At 38.8% G+C, this 19,463-nt stretch overlaps 4 protein-coding genes across 8 annotated transcripts; 1 reads left to right on the forward strand and 3 right to left on the reverse strand.

Moving 5' to 3' along the window:
- Positions 1-1,450: 1,450 nt before the first annotated feature.
- On the reverse strand, positions 1,451-3,367 carry LOC133715693 (uncharacterized). 2 transcript variants are annotated; one of them, XM_062142301.1, is made up of 3 exons: positions 3,183-3,367; positions 2,184-2,308; positions 1,451-2,003 (listed from the first exon to the last, which is right to left on the reverse strand). In XM_062142301.1, exons 1-2 carry the CDS (start codon positions 3,329-3,331, stop codon positions 2,185-2,187), a joined length of 273 nt encoding a protein of 90 aa, XP_061998285.1. In that variant the 5' UTR covers positions 3,332-3,367; the 3' UTR covers positions 1,451-2,003; position 2,184. The 2 variants fall into 2 exon arrangements, with proteins under 2 accessions (XP_061998285.1, XP_061998284.1); XM_062142300.1 differs by lacking the exon at positions 1,451-2,003 and having other exon boundaries at positions 2,066-2,308; positions 3,183-3,366.
- Positions 3,368-4,082: 715 nt separating this feature from the next.
- On the reverse strand, positions 4,083-7,930 carry LOC133713719 (V-type proton ATPase subunit H). Its single transcript, XM_062139753.1, has 12 exons — positions 7,839-7,930; positions 7,697-7,760; positions 7,443-7,568; positions 7,239-7,341; positions 7,095-7,167; positions 6,953-7,018; positions 6,732-6,846; positions 5,989-6,150; positions 5,645-5,770; positions 5,266-5,391; positions 4,767-4,946; positions 4,083-4,546 (listed from the first exon to the last, which is right to left on the reverse strand). Exons 2-12 carry the CDS (start codon positions 7,724-7,726, stop codon positions 4,298-4,300), a joined length of 1,356 nt encoding a protein of 451 aa, XP_061995737.1. The 5' UTR covers positions 7,727-7,760; positions 7,839-7,930; the 3' UTR covers positions 4,083-4,297.
- Positions 7,931-8,108: 178 nt separating this feature from the next.
- LOC133713718 (uncharacterized) lies at positions 8,109-10,953 on the forward strand. The gene is made up of 5 exons (XM_062139752.1): positions 8,109-8,510; positions 8,996-9,258; positions 9,511-9,628; positions 9,844-10,052; positions 10,294-10,953. The coding sequence occupies exons 1-5, from the start codon at positions 8,196-8,198 to the stop codon at positions 10,745-10,747; spliced, it is 1,359 nt and encodes a 452-aa protein (XP_061995736.1). The 5' UTR covers positions 8,109-8,195; the 3' UTR covers positions 10,748-10,953.
- Positions 10,954-11,160: 207 nt separating this feature from the next.
- Positions 11,161-13,936, reverse strand: LOC133713720 (uncharacterized). Of its 4 annotated transcripts, none has more exons than XM_062139757.1 (7): positions 13,027-13,936; positions 12,819-12,894; positions 12,223-12,287; positions 12,050-12,120; positions 11,883-11,935; positions 11,761-11,807; positions 11,161-11,641 (listed from the first exon to the last, which is right to left on the reverse strand). In XM_062139757.1, exons 1-5 carry the CDS (start codon positions 13,126-13,128, stop codon positions 11,887-11,889), a joined length of 363 nt encoding a protein of 120 aa, XP_061995741.1. In that variant the 5' UTR covers positions 13,129-13,936; the 3' UTR covers positions 11,161-11,641; positions 11,761-11,807; positions 11,883-11,886. The 4 variants fall into 4 exon arrangements, with proteins under 4 accessions (XP_061995741.1, XP_061995740.1, XP_061995739.1 ...); XM_062139756.1 differs by having other exon boundaries at positions 11,761-11,935; positions 13,027-13,665; positions 13,748-13,933; XM_062139755.1 differs by having other exon boundaries at positions 11,761-11,935; positions 13,027-13,379; positions 13,477-13,933.
- Positions 13,937-19,463: the final 5,527 nt, after the last annotated feature.

The following is a 19,463-nucleotide window of genomic DNA, read 5'->3' on the forward strand; positions in this document are numbered from 1 at the left end:
AGCAGAGGATAGTAACTTTCTCAGTGGCAAAGATGTATCCATAGTGCCCTGCTTTTCAGGCAAAGAGACATCAACTTTATTTGTACTAATCAATTTTCCTGGACAAGATATTGATTTTTCTTACTTTTCTATTTGGAGTTGTAATTGAACTTTACTTATACTAATTGGCCTTTAACTAACACGTGTCTTCACCAACAATCCTTATATTTCTTCATATTTGAGCAAAAACGTCAAATTCATTTAAAAAAAACGAAGTTACATGTCATAACAGTTCTTCAAGAATGCGACATAAATAAGCACTATTTACTGTTGTTAATTAACCTATCTATCTATTACTTTTACACATTTTCAACACATCGCATAATAGGTGAAGATTTATCTAATGTACCATTAGTAAAATACACAATGTGTTTATAATATGCGGAAAAAAAATACATATACTATTTAGACAAGTTCATATGATAATTCATTGAAAAGTTTGGCAAAGCATTTTTAATACTTAATTAATTAAGTTTTATATTCTAAAATATTAATTTATATTTCATAATATGTGTAAAATATGAAAGAAAAAAAAATTAAAAGATTATATATACTACATACATAATATTTTTAAATTAAAAAAATATGAGAAATTCAACGAGCTTATTTCAATAGTATTAATACGAAAATATTCTTAAACAATACATCACATTATTTAAGTACTATACAAGAAAATGCTAACAAAGCAACTATATGACATGATGGGTTCGCGTTGTTTACATGTTATAATTAGTTAGAGTAATATAACCATCTTCATTTCTTAAATTGGAGTAAAGAAGCACGTACACCTTTTTCTTTTGGTGGGAAGCTGACTAACTAGCAACCAACAAATTAACACTCATTTTTCTTGTAGGTAGTAGTGAGAGTAGGTCCATCAAATTTGATTAGAAATTAAGGAATATTAATTATTATTAGACTATATTAAATTATTAATAAGGTGAGACTTCACATTCGATTGAAAGGTAAAAAGCATCTAAAGCTTTAATGCACATCGTATGTGTGCCATTTTTGATTCATGAAGGGTAAATAGTTAACGTAAGAAGGTGAATCATTCCTGTAAATTGTGATTATTAAAAATCAATAAATAATCCGCATATAGCTCCCCCGAGGCTAGTGGCCACAGCTCAGCCGTAACCACCTCCACACCCCATAAAATATCAGAATCGGAGGACAGGGTCAGCGGACGACGTGGATGTGGTGAATTATACACATCTTCTCCCACATGACATGTTTCAAGCAATAATTATTTGACAATATTAGACCACAAAATGGAATAAATTATCAATTCTCAAAAAAAAAAAAAAATGGAATAAATTATCAAACACCCACAGGGATGACAGCCGCCTATTATCCAAGTAGCTAATACAATAACGGAATAAAACTACTACTAAAGAGAAGAACAACAAGAATATCCATAATGTGTATGAAACAAGAGACCAGACTCCACAATACACTACCAGTTTGTACATAGTAGAATTTCCGATAAAAGAAAGCTAAAACTACCATCACCCATGAAGGGCGGAAAATGCAGCAAACAGAAACCAGATGTGAAAATTGCAAAATAAGGACAAGAAGAACCTAGTATGAGCATGAACTACTCAAGTCCTGAGTCAGCTGATGTATGAATTATGGACTGAGCTGTAACAATCTGTATTAATGAAGCATCTTAATTGCATGACAATTTAGTATATACTCCTTCCCTTTGCCAGCTTTGATTCCCAAACCCGAATAAATTAGTAATGCAGCACCATTCTGATATCTTATGTGCAACAATTCATGCCTCTTATCCTAAATAATGAACCTTAGCTTGTGGCAGCATGCAGTCAGCAGTAAGCTTCATTTCACCCATGCCTAAATTCCCACCTCAAGACTCCCAACTCAAACAGAGAGCCACATGCTATATGCTGGACAACAAGCTACTCCTTGATCAACCTATATATGCCTAAATAGACCACACAAATTACCTACAACAAACCAATTACACAACAATGAGTCATGAAAAATGCAAAGTCATTATGAAACCACATTTGGAGATAATACATCAGCAATTTAGCATATATCAGATAGGAGATTATTGTCAATACAAAGATATTTGACATATTCATTTTTACAGTGCAAGACTGAGATGATGAAAGAGAGTGTACATCAATCATCATCATAAGAAACATGGAAACTGGTGGTGCAACCAGAAGCCTCAGGATCCTCAGCCCCACAACAATCATAGAACTTGGCAGCATATGGCGGATCTTCAGGTCCCAATTCATAGTACCTTACAACCCATGCCATAAGAAACAATAAGCATAAACTAAAGAAAAGCATCCTTTATATGTTACATAGAAATATTAGATCGTAATTAAAGAACAGAACAAAATTAGAGTTTAACACACAAGAAGACACAATTAATCTCATCTCAGACCTCCGTCCCTCTCTCCCCCACTTTCCGTGTCCCTCTTGCACCATATAGAACCGTTCCTCCCAGAAGGCTAACGGCGGGCATGTGAAGCAAATTTGTTATTCAGTTGATCCAAATATAGTTCACCTTGATCCATCGTTTTAAAGATGTGAATTCATGTTATTCAGTTGTGCAAATTGATATGGAAGCCTAGTTATAACATCCGATTCTCTCGTACACATGTACACTTGGAAGGCCAAACTAAATAAATATGAATTCTGAGTATTCAAAAAATTTGCCGTGTCCTCCGAGTGATGGCCTGCTATAACAACTTATATGAATGCGTGATCCAATTCGGATGAGCAATAAAATCCATCGCATCTAAGCTAAACAACTCTAAAAAGACAGCCTGATGAATTACCTTCCTGTTCTTTATAGATGGGATCTTGAGCCCTATTCACATTATCAGAACTCCAAACTGATTATATTTGCAATTTTATCTACCGAATTCTACTTGTGAGTTTCATGCCCCCTAGGAACTCATACATGTTCAGTAACATCAAACATGTAGCTGAAATAACTAAAAAAAAAGAGTAGAGATGAAGCCAACGAAGTGAATTTCTCATTGTAAACATGCAAAACCAACATCCGGGATTCTGGGTTTAGGCAAGAATATAATACATGAATCAGAAACATTACAACACCAGTTAGAGAAGAAGGCAGAGGTATATGTGGGAATTGAGAGATGGACCTTTTCTGGTCGTCATGACGGCGACAGACGAAGAAAGAAGGATGGAAGCGGCATGAGGATGTGGTGTTGGAGGATGGACTGTAACTTTGTTTGCATCTCTTGCATATCTTCTCGCCCTCCTCACTCTTTCTCGCCTTCTCCATTTCCATCCCCAACAACGACCACGACCACAACCACAACCAGCAAAGAGACGTCCTTTTTCCTGCGTCGTAACTTGGGCCTTGGGCCTGGGCCTCATATCTTGTTTTGTTCATTGAGCTTTTATTTAGGGCTTCACTGACTTGGGCTTTGAATCAACTGTGGAACAAGAATACTCTAGGTTTTCGACCTTGCCAAGATATTAAGGAGCTTATGCGCGGGTGCCCTCTAAGCCTCTAACCTAGAAATCTTTAGCAAGATAGGTTCTGTTGTTTTTTTTTGGTCTGATTAGCAAGATCAGCCGTGTTCCCCTGGTCAGCAGCTGACCATGGGGAATATGGTCACTCACCGTCCGATTGAAATCGGACGGTTGACAGTTAAGTGATGAAATCTGAGATGAGAGCTGTCAACCGTCCGATTTCAATCGGACGGTGAGTGACCATATTCCCCATGGTCAGCTGCTGACCAGGGGAACACTACTGTTAGCAAGATAGGTTCACAAATCAATACTTCACCCAAAACCTGTCATTAGAGACACAATCAACATGAAGAATAGCTTCTCAGATATCTCTTTCAACCATATCTTGAGAAGTACTAATTTCATAGCGAATGCGGCTGTGGAAGTCGGTCATTCATTTGGGATAATGGATTGCCATTAACAACTCTACCAGCATTTAATTTCGATTTGTTTAGTTTTGAATGCCCAAGAGGCTTTTGTTTCTAATTTTGTGATTAGTCTTTTCTTATCAAAAAGAAAAAAAATCAATACTCAACATAATTTATTTTATTCAATAATATTGCAGGAAAGATATTCCAAAGCTAAACATAAACAACAAATTAAATTTCAGTACTTGTTTCACAACCAAGAGCCTCAGATAATGAATTGCTCGAACAATAATACTACATGAACCACTACTGTGTCATTGACACTAATCCTTCAACACAAGGATTTAAGCCGCTCACCATTTTTAAAGAGATTAAGCCTGCAAAAAACTCGCATACTTGGCACCTAGGAAAAGCCTCTGAATGCATAGCAGGGCATTTTTGGTAACCTCAGCACTCTCATGATTCATCAGTTTCATGACACGCTCCTTGGCCTTGAGGTCAGTTACTATGATTCTTCCAGCCGGATGGTGCTGGACGAACTGTGAGATATCAAAGCAAGCAACAGCCAAAGCCCTCGGATCACTGGATGTGTCCAAAATAGTAATTAGCACTCTTAGAATCTGCAAGAGAAAAATCATGTATTAGTTCAGCAAGCCACCAGATTCTTCTAAAGTCTTTTTGAGATAGTTGACCATCTGCAATTAATTTTAGCTTATCAGTAAACTAATAACGGTACTCATTATGTCAATTGTCAAAGACATGTCCTATGAGTGATACCCCAAGAGTGCCTAGTGAAAATTCTAATTTTTCTTTCTTATGACGCGAAGAGGCCAAAAATACCTGAAAGTCGTTCTCCTCAAAGTTGGTAATATTGTCACGCCAGAATATTGCATCTTTGTGCATGGGTGACCAGTCAAGATGGCCAAGGAGGACTTCTTGCTTATATTTATCAAAAGAACTTAATTTCTTGATGTTATCCTTCAAACCCTCTTCCAATTGATTTAATCCCTCCAGGAGATCCTACAAGAAACTTCAATTAGCAAATTTAATGTAATACAGGTAAGAAAGGTGAGGAGGGACAAGAGGGAAAGAATTACAGAGGGAACTGGAAAGAGGACGAGGATAAAGAATTAAATGGATGTGGTTAGAAATGATTATGATTAGAAATATTAATCAATGTATAGAAGAACAAAAAGAATGAATAAAGAAGCACTTGATCAATGTGAAGCAGATATGTAAAAATCAGCAGCTGCTAACAACATCCCTTCATTTTACTCAGTCTCACCAAGTAATATTTAAGCTATCAGCACCAGAATAAGCATACAACCTTCTAACTCACCTCATCACTCCATGCTTGTGCTTTCAAACTCTGAACAATTTGAGGCAGTCCAAGGTCCACCATTTGAGCACCAAATGTCCCTTTGGAAAGCAAGTTCCTCAGGGTCAAAACAACAACTCTGACAACCTACCAGAAGTTACCAAACCCATATTAATTAATAATTAAGAGATGCATATAACATGTATTCCTCTCATAAGACAAACATTGCTCATATTCACAAGGACACGGTTGGCGATGGCAGTGAATGGGTAATGTTTTCTCTCAATAGCTGTTTAACATCAGAAGAATAAACAATGACTACACAGTCCCCTGACTACTGAGTAAGCACAAATTACCCTCCATATGAAAATTCTACCAACCGAAAAGGCAATATCCTCACCTTCTCCTTTGTCGAACTCCTGATAACTTCTATGAGTCGGGGAAGTGTTCTAGACGTAGCCAGGTACTCAATTGCAGGTTCATAATAGGATAGGAGCCAGACACACAGACATGTTTCATACAGTAGCTGTTTCGTACATGGTCAATATTAGATCACGAAGTGAAGACAGTAATATAAAAAGCAAGCGACTAGTTTCATAACTCAAGAGTATCAAAGCTTGCATGACAAGTATGATAGCATGCATTAGGTGCCTATTTGGCCTGCCAACTGACAGAAAATGGGGGACTTGGGTGTAAATAGATGGTTTATTCCTTGTCCAGCAGCTAAAATACAACAATCTTTACCTGCATAGATTGTTGGGTGGAAGCCGGAGAAATTAATGGAACAAGTAACTTCACCCCATCTGCTTGAACAAAAGAAGATCTAACCACAGGTTCCTTTAGTAAGGTTGCAAGGCAATTGATGGCAGTTGGGATGCCACGACTAGGATGGGAGGGCTTCTTCAGCTGCAAATTACAAATAGCATCAGGAACATCGTTTGATAACCAAATATTATCTAATGTAATAACTACCAAGTGATAACTGATTGAATTGGAGGGCTTATTGAATGCATCACACAGTCAATCACGAAGCAAATTGATTACACAGGTATACATTTTAAGTTTTCTACAATACAATATCAGAGCAATAGTTGTTTGATTAAACATTCTTTAAAATCGACTTGTTAAAGAAATAACTATACTTTTCATAGCATCTAAAGAACAACGTATGTGATTCTTAACAACGTGGCCATGCGGTATATTTGAAGTTCCCTTCTATTGTTATAGTAGACAAAGCTGAAAGATATATACATCTTTGTTACTTAAAAGTTAACAGCAAGGTGGACGTTCCCCATGCCAATAACCTTTGACCTAAATGGCAACTCCTCTAATCATATACACAAGGGTGTGTGTAAGGTTGCCAGTTCGATACCCCATGTGCTAACCAACACCGCAACAACTGCTAAAAGATTAAATTTTCCAGGCATCCAAAATGACAAAGGTCATCCAGTTGCATTAAATAGATATGACCTAAAGCTGAAGCATACCTGTGCACAAAGCCATTCTACCAATCCTTTCAACACATCATCAATGGTAGTGATTTTACTCTTTGAATTTGAGGCTTCTCCATTTGCAACAGTTCCTTGGGGTTTAAGCCGGGCACTATATCAACATAGAACGATCAAGACAAGTTTAAGTAGGGAGATCATACAAGAAACTTAGAAAAGTATATTTGATTGCATTTTGTAAAGTATCATGTTTGAAGTACCTCACTATTAAAGCAAGTATCTTACAGCTCTTCTCTTGTATGAACCAATTACCCTTCCAAAGCAATCTGAAAAGAAACCCAATTTTACACTGACCAGAAATATTAACTCAAACTAACGTTGAATTTTCAAATATACACTGACCTTAAGAAAGGCTCATAGACATCTTTATCGACAAGAGAAGTATCATGGAACAATTTTGCTCTTTTTGGGTTGGCTGGGAAGAAAACAAGGAGGTTACTTGTGTTGAATCAAAAAAAAAAAAAAAAAAAAAACTTGCAGAGTTACCTGTAAGCATTTCATCAACTAAAGCAAGGACGTATTCTACTGTTTCTTCCTTGAAAATATCACGTAGAATGCCAACAAACACTTGAACATAAGCTGGGCCATCCTGTCACACAGTTGGAACACCTTATCAACACCATTGCGAGATAAACAAAATCGAAATGCATAAAATTGTAAATCTAAAGAGTGCAAAATGAGAATTGATACATCATCAAGCAACTGTGATCTGTAAGTCTCGGATCTTTTGTCATAACGGCGTAAGAGCTGAAGGCAGGTTCCAGTGATGAGCTTAGTGGTCATGTATTGCTCCCATGGGATGTCTCTTTTCAAAACCTTGATTCAATCAATCATATCATGTCAAGTACACACAAGTCATGTCAATCAGAGTAAAACACAAAATCTGAAGCAAAAACAATTTGAGGGAATAAGAAATCCCCAATTTCGTAATGAGAATGAGGTACCTGCTCAGTGGTGAGCTCAGCATGGTCCATTGCCGTGATCACACAGATTCACCAATTCGAGTACCTACAGATGCAGAAAAATCAGATCATGATTCTGCAAATTGAATCCCAAACTTGGATGGAGGACGGGCTTGGGCTTTACCTCTCTGTCTCTCCCTGTCCCAGTGTGTGTGGCTTCGTCAGGAGTCAGGACTCGGGAAAGAGATGAATGAGAGAAGGACAACCGCAATATCTCCCCACGTGGGCCAGTCGCATAGCGACACCTGTATGCTCGCTCTGTGCCGTGCTATTGCTAAAGAGGAGGAGGAGGAGGAGTAATGGGTTGGGCTTTTCATTGAAGGCCCAAAGGAGAAGTTGATGGACAACCAAAACCCACGTAGGTAGCTAGAGCAGCAACTGAGCAAGAAGATGAAAATTAGAAATAACACACGACTTGAATAGATAGAAAGAATATTCAGAGATAGAAGGAGAAGGAAGAGGGAAGAGCTAAAAAAGAATCATGTCTCTCTCCTCTTCCTTTGTTCCCCAGATAATCGGCAGCAGGTCCTCTCCACCAGTCTATTCTCCTGGTTTTCCTCTCCAGCTTCCTCGCGTTTCTCTCTTTTTATACCCCTCCTCATCTTTGGGTCCACCACATCTCCATCACAAAGCCACCACAAAGAAGCAACATTCTATGACGACCAGAGGTGCAGATTTTGAGACTGCTGCTGATGACGATGAAGAAGAGTACGCATACATTGAAGATGATGAAGAATTAGATGCCGACCCTTTTTTGCCTGAGAGATGGGATGTTGTGGGTCTTGGACAAGCCATGGTAATCTCTCATTCTCACTTTTCTAAATACTAGCTTCTTCATCTTTCTGTGACCCACTGTCGCATAATAATAATGCATGTAATTTCTTTATAGGCCCCCGCCCCCTTTGTTTCACGTAATTCGTTTAAAAACTCAAAACAAAAGAGAAGCTTATCAACATGGTTCATTGAAATTATTGAGAACAAAGTAAATTAACTAAATTTTAATTCAATTGGCTGAGTGGACAAGAAAAGTTGGATTTTGGTCATGTTTTCAGGTTCCTGATGGAATTAAAATTGTCCCATGCAACCATTTTCCGTAGTAAGCCAAGCCATATGGTTGTACTGGGACTCCCAGTCTGGGAGGTTCACAACTTGTTATAGAAGAAATGGAAAAAAGAAAAACCCTTAACGCTAGATCCTCAAGTAGCACTCTAATTCTTGTTACAAGATGTTAGGCTTTGTGACTTTCCTAATTCTTGCGCTGCTGATCATGTGTGTTTCTAGGTGGACTTTTCCGGCATGGTTGATGATGAGTTTCTGGGAAAGCTGGATTTAGAAAAGGGAACAAGGAAGCTTGTGAATCACGAAGAGAGAGGTAGAGTCTTGAGAGCAATGGATGGTTGTAGCTATAAGGCTGCTGCTGGTGGGTCCCTTTCCAACAGTCTAGTGGCCTTGGCCAGGCTTGGCAGTACATCCATTGGAGGCTCTCCCTTAAGTGTAGCTATGACAGGGAGTGTAGGGAGTGATCCGTTGGGTGGCTTCTACAGGTCAGTCTCTTCCCCACCCCAAAGGCCTTTCTGTTTAGATGAATGTCACCTTTTCCTTTCAGTTATCAATGAAATATTTGCTGTCGCAATCATCACAGAATTGAAGATTGCATCAGTGTGAATTCTAGGATCTGTCTTATGTAATTAAAATGGTTGACATGGTTAACAATTTGAACCAATTGCTTATACAGGATGTTTAATTTTATTTGAATGATCAGATAAAGTTAAATTCTTTTACAATGTATGTTACAGAGCAAAGTTACGACGAGCAAATTTGCATTTTCTTTCTCCACCTATCAAAGATGGGACAACAGGGACAGTAATAGTTCTCACTTCTTCAGATGCCCACCGTACAATGCTGGCATATCAGGTCAGATATGTGTAAAAAGTTTTAAGATGTTATTAACACTTAAAGTTTATGATGCGAGTAAATCTTGCTTGCGTTTTCTTGTCTAGCTATTGATTGGTTTCTCAGTATTTAAGAATTTTTTTTTTTTTTTTTTTAATCCATTTGGTTTATTCATGTGTATGGGGGCTATGAGGGGAAGCAGCTGAGGCCTAATGTATCTTTCTTAATGGTGTCAGGGAACATCTTCGACTGTTAATTATGATTCATGCTTGGCTAGTGCAGTTTGCAATACAAAAATACTTGTAGTTGAGGGGTATTTGTTTGAACTTCCTGATACAATCAAAACAATTACAAAAGCCTGTGAAGAAGCACGCAGGTGTGGAGCGCTGGTCGCAGTTACAGCATCAGATGTTTCCTGCATTGAGAGACACTATGATGATTTCTGGTACTGTTACTTGGTTTACTGGATTATATTTTTTTCATTTTACATGACATTTGAGCATGCATCAAGTGTTGCCATTGTTCTTTCTTTCTTCTCCTTCTTATTCTTTCTTCTTTTCCCCCTTTTCTATAAGAAAGCAGTATGGAAACAAAATTGCTTACTCTGATTTCTGAGTCTCTGACTCTTGTTTCCACTGAAGATTATTTTGTAGTTAATTATATTCTCTGAATTTTGTGTTTGCCAGGGAAATTGTTGGGAACTATGCAGACATTGTTTTTGCAAACAGTGATGAAGCAAGAGCCTTCTGTCATTTTTCTTCCAAGGAGAGCCCCATTTCGGCTACAAGGTATCTCAGCCATTTTGTTCCATTCGCCTCGGTTACTGATGGACCAAGAGGCTCTTACATCGGTGTAAAAGGAGAAGCTGTATATATTCCTCCTTCTCCTTGTGTACCAGTGGACACTTGTGGTGCCGGGGATGCATATGCATCAGGAATTTTGTTTGGTATTTTACGAGGAGTGTCAGATTTAAAAGGAATAGGTACATTAGCAGCAAGGGTTGCATCCACGGTTGTTGGACAACAAGGCACTCGGCTTAGGGTTCAAGATGCAGTAGAGTTGGCAGAATCATTCACATTCCATCTCGATAGTTCCACTATTAGATCAGATATCGGGTCAGATCATATTTCCAGCTTCTAATCAGACCTTTTGCTAATTCCCAATATTCTTTTATTAGATATTATCCTTTGTTCATAACTTTTGTACATTATACATATTGTAGACGGGTCTTGGAAGCAAAGCAATCCCAAGACTCTTCCAAATTTGTTGGCAGTTTGGCCTCATGAAATTTATTCACTTATAATTGCGGGATGGGGGTTTTAATTATGGACCCTAGTTTCATGCCACCAGACTATTATTTTCCTATCTAGTAGCTTTTAATCCTTTTATATGAGAAGTGAAGAGGCAAAACGAGCAAGAGGTCCATTGCTCTGCAGCCCAAGCATTACACACTGAATACCCATTATCACGAATTGCAGGCATCATTTTCCTAATTTGTTTCCCATTATCAAGTATTGTATTGAAAGGTTTATTTTTGCATCCTCCTGGAAGAATACAAGAATCGATTTTCAATTGTCATGTATGCCAGAATCCAATCAACAATAGTGATGGTTTGTTCATCTCATTCTCTATCGACTCTCGAGAGGTTTAATTCAACAAAGTTGGGAACAATGAAAAGAATATACACAAAAAATTACAGAAACAAGAAGCGGAGAAGATTTGACTAATCTGATCAATCAGATGACACTTGAAGATGGTTTGCAGTGAAGGTGCAGGGTGCACAAGCAGAAGGCGGCAAAGAAGGAACCTGGTGTTCACAAAGGGGACTCTGGGGCAGGGCTTTCAGAACCACACCTTAATACTCGCTGATGAGAACCGGAGACGCTGTCTTTTGCGGCAAGACAAGTGCCCCTCATCTCTGGACCCTATTGCATCCCCTTTGTCGTCAACCTCCTAGATGTCATCTTTGCTCGCGCATTGCCTCACATCAATGAGTTGGATGGAACCACTCGCAGACACTTTGACAGGCTACCCCTAAAACTCGTCATCGATCAATGAGAGAAACCAAATCAGATGAATTCTTATTACTCAAGGTTTTGTACTTCAAAATTAATTTGTAGCCAATAACACACACTCAATTGATGGTATCTTACTTGACAGCAGCAATATCTTGATGGTTCTCCCTCGTGTTGTATTCATGCTGAGGCATTTGAGTTTTGATCACCCAAAGTGGATCAGAGGCAGAAAATTTTATATAAATCCGTAGGTACACTACCTTATTAGGCTGATTTCTCTGCTAAGCCATCAGTTTCCATCAATTGTTGTGACCTGCATTGTTATAGATAGATTGTCACTCTTTTCTCTTACTTGGGCCCGAGAAACTTGTCAAATTTGAAGTAAAAATGCAGACGATCAATTTAAATTGTCTAGCATATATATTACCATGTTGATGCATGACTAATACCCAGGCCATTGCATGTAAGTATCATTCCCCTAAATCTGCCAAGATATTCCTGTTTTGCAATACCAATATATATCATTCACAATCAGTATCTATCATCTATTCTGACCCCCAAAAGAAACGTGACTAATATGAGCTTGACAAAGGTTCATACCGGTAAAGTATACTTATCAATCTCAGTTAGATCATAGTCAAGTCGCTTAGCAGGATCACTCAACACTGCAGAAGAAAATAATGACAAAAATAATGAGCAAGTCGCTTGCATTTGACATTACCATATGATGATAAAATTGCCACATTCTCCAACAATATAAAGCACAGACTTATAGAAAATGATCGACTATTCAACAATAATAAAGCCAAACATCATTTTGGACTAACTGAAAGTGCTAGGGGTTGTATGTGCTGCATACGAAAATTGAAGAGAAAAATTATGCAACCATGAAGATGGAAGGAAAGTTGGTCTGTGAACATAACCTCAGTTGGTTTTTAAATTTGAACACACCAGATGTAGATTAGTTCAATATACTACAAAGTTATCATACTAAAGTTTAAGCTTGAACTGGCACATGGCTGCCATTTACTATGTGCTTTAAAAGACAAAAGATCAAGTTCCAACTATATCTTTTGACTTTTGAGGTTGCAAATACTGTATGTAGGCTAATGTCACCAACTCAAGAGAAAGGGGAATAACAGGCAAGCATGGAAAACAGAACTTCAAACTTTCCAATAACCAAAGGACTGAGTTACCTTCGTAAGCTTCATTAATCTCTTGAAACTTTTCTGTAACGTGACTGCCACCGTTGTGCTTATCAGGATGCCACTTCTATATATATAAAAATTAGTCAGCAGAAACATGTGAATTTCATTGGTGTACAATTGCATTAGAAGAAACATCAACAATCAGGTAATGTAAAAGCACCAAGAATGCACTAAGCAAAAAAGCCATACGACTAACCAGAGCAAGCCTTCGGTAGTTTAGTTTGATGTTCTCATCAGTTGCATCATAATCAACCTCCAAAATTTTGTAGTAATCCTTGGGACAAGTTGCAAGGCCCATATGATTATCAGGTTACATTGAAGTAGTGAAGTGAAGTGAAGTTGAGGTGAAAAAACGAAAGATACAGAGTTATGCCGAAAACTCTGTTAAAACTAACAAAAAGGTTCAATGCTGTAGGGTCTGAAACTAGCGTGAATTAAGCTAGACCTTAAAGCATACTAAGCATGAAGAGCAACGAAACTATCACTCTGTTCACTCTCGAAAGTTTTTAGTTCCTTGTCACATATCTTGCTCCATCCTGTCTAACTTGCCTGTATTTACAAAGGAAACAAAGATAACAGTGAGTGCGATATGTGATCAAAGGCGCAAACCACACTTTTGAACCGGAATTTGGTAGCTCAAGCCAACCTAGCTACATGCGAAGAAGGATCAACTCATTTCTTTTTCATATGCCTAACATGAACATGAACTCGAACTCGAACTCGACGTGAATCTAATTTCTACAGATGAAAACTGTAAATCGACTGATATGGCAATACAAGTAAATATCTTGTTTTGGTTGGGGATGGTATTATCACTGCCACTGCCCTCCATCTACTGCAACATCATAATAATGAGAGAAGAAAGAAATCAACAAGGAAAGAGCGGCTGAAAATTATTCAAATACGAAGAGACAGACTGGGAAAGAGTCGTTGGCCGTTGTATCATATGTGTGGTGGTCGTGGGTATCATATCGGCGCCACTATCCTCGCAACTTCAGGCAGAGCAAAGAGATTCTGATGGGCCGTTGGGCTTCTTCTTCTTTTTTCCTTTTATTTTTTTTTGTGAGGGCCGGGGCTTATTCATCGCCCCCAAAATTTTTTTACAAATCACACGGTTTTTCATGAATAATTTTCAACCGATATATTTATGATTTATCTAAATGATTAATGACAATATAGTGTTTTGGCTCAACATCTGATGCGAGAGCGTGGGGGCACCATTAAATACATTACTTGTCAGTTAACTATAGATTTGTAATCTTTGATTATAGACTTGGCATTGGAAAACAACTTGATGGAGAAGGGGAAAATTTGTTTGTATTGGATAAAATGTTTACCATTGCCTCTGCCTCTGTTTCTGTGTGAGAGTACAGTAACTAAGTATGAAGCAAGATAGGGAGAAAGAGAGATGACACCGCATGTATAGTGGTTCACCTTGCCCATGAGGCAAGGCTACGTCCACTTAGAGATTCCACTAAGAGTGAGGCCAAGTAGCCTTTGTAGTGATACAAGTGTGGAGATCATGGATCCCATCCTTTCTATGGGAGGACTTCCTCTTATAGCTAAAAGAAGTCTCATTCTATTCTATATTTCCGATGTGGGACAATATGTGCCAATTTGTTTCTCTTGAAGCCTTTTGGAGAGCATGGGAGGATGGCCTCCGGCTAGATATCGGCTGACCTCCACCATAGTGAGGTAACTCGGGTGTTGGTCTACCGGAGGCATGTCATAGGCGGGACTAACCATATCCCGGGGGCCACCTACGAGGTTGTTGCTTATGCTTGGCGGTATGTAAGTGGTATCAACAGCCTCTATTTGTTCTCTTCGTGATTCAAATCACAAAGCTATTGAGCCAAAATTAAATGCTGATTTGGTGCCTTCATGCTCATGGAAAGACAGACTTTTGTGCTTTTTAAAATAGAACTCGAAATAATGGAGGAATCTCGGATGAGCAATGATAAATTTCATAAATAGAAACATTTACTCAATGAAAGATGCTCTTGTATATGATAAGAAATGAGAGGACAATAAAGACGCAATCGACTCAATATTGTGAAAAGATATTAAACATAATTTTGTTGACTTTGTTGGAGTTAATTTAATTAATACATTTACCCAAAAATTTAGTTAATTTAGTTAATTATATTAAGAAAGGTGAGACAAATTTTGGGTTTGCAAAACTAATTAAGATGAGCAGATTTCTCAAGTCAAGATTAGGAAAGTATTCCAAGTATTTATTCCTTTCAAAAGAAAAAATTCAATTGCGAGCTAAACAGGTCAAGAAAAGATCTTGAAGCGGTGGAAGGAAGATTATGACAGGATTTTCTTCAATTATTTAATTATAGATTTGTAATTGCTGATATTTCATTATTTAGATATTTTTATGGCATCTCTTTTACATTTAATTTATGATTTACTTTTAGTTACTTTTCATTTTAGTTTAAGTTTGCTTATTCTTCGATCAAGTTGTGTAAACCATATATATAATGTCATTTCATAAATAATAAATTAACTTCTTTGCGGCATGAATTTACTTTTTTTTACGAGGTAAAACTTATGTTTGTTGAGTGACTGTTAAAAGTATGTGTTCGATATAATTTTTCCCTCAACGTCATCGATTTATGTTTTCTCTATTGGTCAAAAAGTTGTGTAGAGTAAAACAAAAGATTCACAACGTTGGCCGTTTGCTCCACCTGCTTTGTATAACTAGCTGCTTGGTGAAACACGAGTGAAAAAGAGTACCGCGTATCCTACCAAAGTTAGACTTCATTATGATCGGCAAATATATTTAACAGAACAATTAAGCTTTTGTTTAAGGAAAACTAAACTTGGGAGAGAATTGAGTCGTGCTTTCATTGATAATAGGGACCTCTTTATATAGATGATTACAAGACATAGAATCAGAGTTGGACAAAGAAAGATAATCGTACAATTAATCGGATATCTATGAATATCTCTGAGAATATCTCTAATTCAAAACCCTATTGCAACTAGGTCAAGTAACCTAGATTTTGGACCAGACACATATTCTGGATTTACTTCAACACTCCCCCTTGTGTAGCCCAAACGTAGTGCTCCTCTCATTGCCTCATTAAAAACCTTGCCGAGTAACAAAAACCCTGTGGGACAAAAATAACCTCGGTCGAAGGGGAAAAAAAGCACAACACACCCTTCACGTTTCGAGACCATACATGTAGACATCTCCCCCTGATGTCTGCATCTACCCCTGATGACTACGGTCATGGGAGTTCGGATAACTTCCGCAAACGATGCTACCAACATGTTCCTCGAAAGTGGAATTTAGGCAATGACTTAATGAGCAAGCCTGCCACACTGTCCTCAGATTGAACCTAGTTCACTTCGATCTTGAGGAGAGTCTATTGTTGCTGATTATCCTTGGTGTTGTCGCTTTTAATGTAGCCTTGGTTCATTTGTTCAAAACAAGCAGCATTATCCTAAATGCTCGTAGGCTCATCTGTAGTAGACTTCAAACCACAATTGTTCGAACATGCGTAATTATGAATCCAATCCATATACATTCACGAACCACTTCGTGAAGAGCAATAAACTCTGCATGTTCGAAGATATAGCGACTAAGGTCTATTCTATAGACCTCCAAGATATCACGGTCTTTACCCATGGTGAACACTTAACCAGTTTGGGAATGACCTTTGTGTGGGTCAGAGAGATACCCAACATCAGCAAAACCTTCTAAAACACATGTTGTTTTGGGATGGGGATAGAGGATGCAGGTCAGTGTTGGCGACATTCCTGGTGTGTGATGGGTCCGAATCCATCGTCTCTCTGTAGGGATAGAACAAACATATATCAATCGTACATCTCAAGTACCGAAATATATATTTTACACCAATCCAATGGCATTGCGTTGGTGCAAAGCTATACCTTAGCTAACAAGTTTACTGCAAATGAGATGTCCGGTCTTGTGCATTGAGCTAAGTACAATAATGCGCCTATTGTACTTAAGTATGGCACTTTTGCCTCTAACACATCTTCGTCATCATCCTTCGGACGAAGAGGATCCTTTTCAGGATCAAGACTACGAACGATCATGGGGGTGCTTGAAGGCTCAACCTTGTCAAAATGCCTAAGCATCTATCAACACGATGCTCAAGTTCCAAACTGAGACATAATCGTGTTCTCTCAAAATCCTTCATCTCAAAATCGGATTTCAAGTGTTCAGCGGTTTCCCTTAACTCTTTAAGGGCTTCCAATGAAGATCATGTCCAACATGAACCGCGATAGAATCCGAAACTTGTTATGGAAACGCGTGGGCATATCCCTTCCCAATCAAGTAGTCACTTTAGTGAGCGTTTCAATATTATTGCAAACGTGCTCCGTGGTCTAGAGCCACTTGACTTGGGTAAATGAAGTTCACCATGAACCTTCATGTATATTCTGTATCTAGATCCCCATAGAGATACGTAGTGACCACATTTGTAAGCTGCATGACACATTTGTAAGTTATTCGGAAACTACCAAACTGACAGGGTAGTGGAGTGTAATGACATCCATTACGAGAGAATATGTCTCATCGTAGTCGATTCCAGGGCGTTTTGTGAGAAGCCTTACCCCATAAGGCGAGATTGTCATCTCTTTTTCTCATCACGCTTTCTAACGAAGACCCATTAGTCAATAGGTTTTATGTTAGGAGGTGTTGGCATTACTGGCTCAAAACCTTCATCTTCGTAAGAGAATCCAACTTAACCTGGATCGCATCTTTCCATTTAGGCCAAATCTCTCTACGTTGGCATTCATTCATCAACGGAGCGTGGTTCGATATCATCGGACTCAACAAACTCATGTGCAACGAAATGCGCAACTACATCATCAATTATAATGGAGTTTATATCCCACGTCTCATGTACACTAATGTAATTTTCAAAGAGCTCTATATTCTCAGGAATAGGTTCTGACGTTGAGGCGTCCCCCAACGATAACCTTAATCCAGAAGATTCTCATGAGACGGATTTTGAGTCTTGATGATCAAATGATTGGAATGTGCCAAAGTATCATTCGACCCACGGGCCTTCCACGCATCTTAGCTGAGGCCATGGCCTATAACGCTAGAGTGTCACTCTCTATGACGTTGGTGCCATGCCTACCTCGGTGTAGGGTGGCGCTACGTCCTCTCATAGGTATGTCCTTCCTTGCAGGCATATTTGCAGCAGATATGTGTGATCTCGTCACTTTAGTGGGGATCGAGATGAGACATAGTGGGGACAAGCCAAGACAATTCCTGTCGTTCCTGCTGAACATTCGTGTTCTTATCTCCCCCTAACAACGGGAAGACTGTCTCATCAAAGTGACAACCCGCAAATCTAGCGATAAGGAGATCGCCTTGCAAGGGCATTAAGTAGCGGACGATTGTCGGAGTCTCAAATCCAACGTAGTTTCCCATTCGTCTGTAAGGACCTGTCATAGTGCGCTGTGGCGGCGCAATCGGCACATAAATGGCTCACTCAAATGTGCGTAAGTACGATACTTGTACCCAGTCACTAGCTGTAACGCAGAGGTAGATTGAGTGGCGGTAGGTCGTAGACGAATTAGCGTAGCTGCATGCAATATTTCATCACCCTAAGCAGATGTAAGGAGATTGGTGCGCATTACCAATGTCCTAACTACCATCGTAGTCGTTTCCGCGAGACCATTTGGGTGTGTACATGAGAATATGATGTCCAACATCAGTCCCATTGCAATAATCATCGAAAGTCTTCTATGTAAACTCTCTAGCATAGTCAAATCCAATTGACTGAATAGAATGATTCGGGGAGTGACCCCGTTGTCATATGATATGTGCTAGGAGTGTAGCATAAGCAACATTACAAGTGGACAATGGCACAACACATGACCAGCGTGTTTGCGTGTCAACCAACATCATGAGATATTTAAACGTCCGCAAGTTGGTTGAATCAGTGCATAGAATCCCCATGGATTCTATGTAAGAACAGAATGAGTATTTTCATATCCTTTGCATAGGACGGTCTCAGTCCTAATTTCCCTAAGGAACGGGCTTTGTAAAATGAGCGAGAGGCCTTAAAATCAACCAATGAGGATTTTGGTTGGGCCTAAGCGTCTAAAACGCTATTTGAAGCAAAGTTGGTGATTGCAATATCACCTGGGGCGTCATCACCATGATGTACGCCATCCATGGCGTCATGGATAGGGACTGTGCCAGCCCTAGGCTGGTGGTGAACGGCAGTGGCGGCGGTCACACTTAGTCCAGGAATCAACTTTGAATTCATGCTTCGTTTTGCTCGAAAGAATGGATGTTCGTGTAAAGTCTTTAGTAGACGGATCATCATATCATGACTAGGATGACCTATCATGTCGTGATAAAGCCAATATGCGTCTAAATCCAAGAGAACTTCTCTCATAACTTCATTGGATTTAATAGCTTGAATAGTGACATAAAGTCCACTAGAGAGACACATAAACTTCTCTAAGATGCACCTTTATTCGCAATCGTTAGAGGTATTGCAAAGGAACACATTTCTGTTCTCTACATGCGTTTTCGCATGAAATGCGTTGGCTATTCATAGGTGCGATTTGCCCTATGAGCGTAGAGAGTTTCTGTGACAGTAATCAAGGTCTTATTTGGCAAAGGGAACTTGG

Source organism: Rosa rugosa, chromosome 6 (assembly GCF_958449725.1).
Source record: "Rosa rugosa chromosome 6, drRosRugo1.1, whole genome shotgun sequence".
Classification (NCBI taxonomy): domain Eukaryota; kingdom Viridiplantae; phylum Streptophyta; class Magnoliopsida; order Rosales; family Rosaceae; genus Rosa; species Rosa rugosa.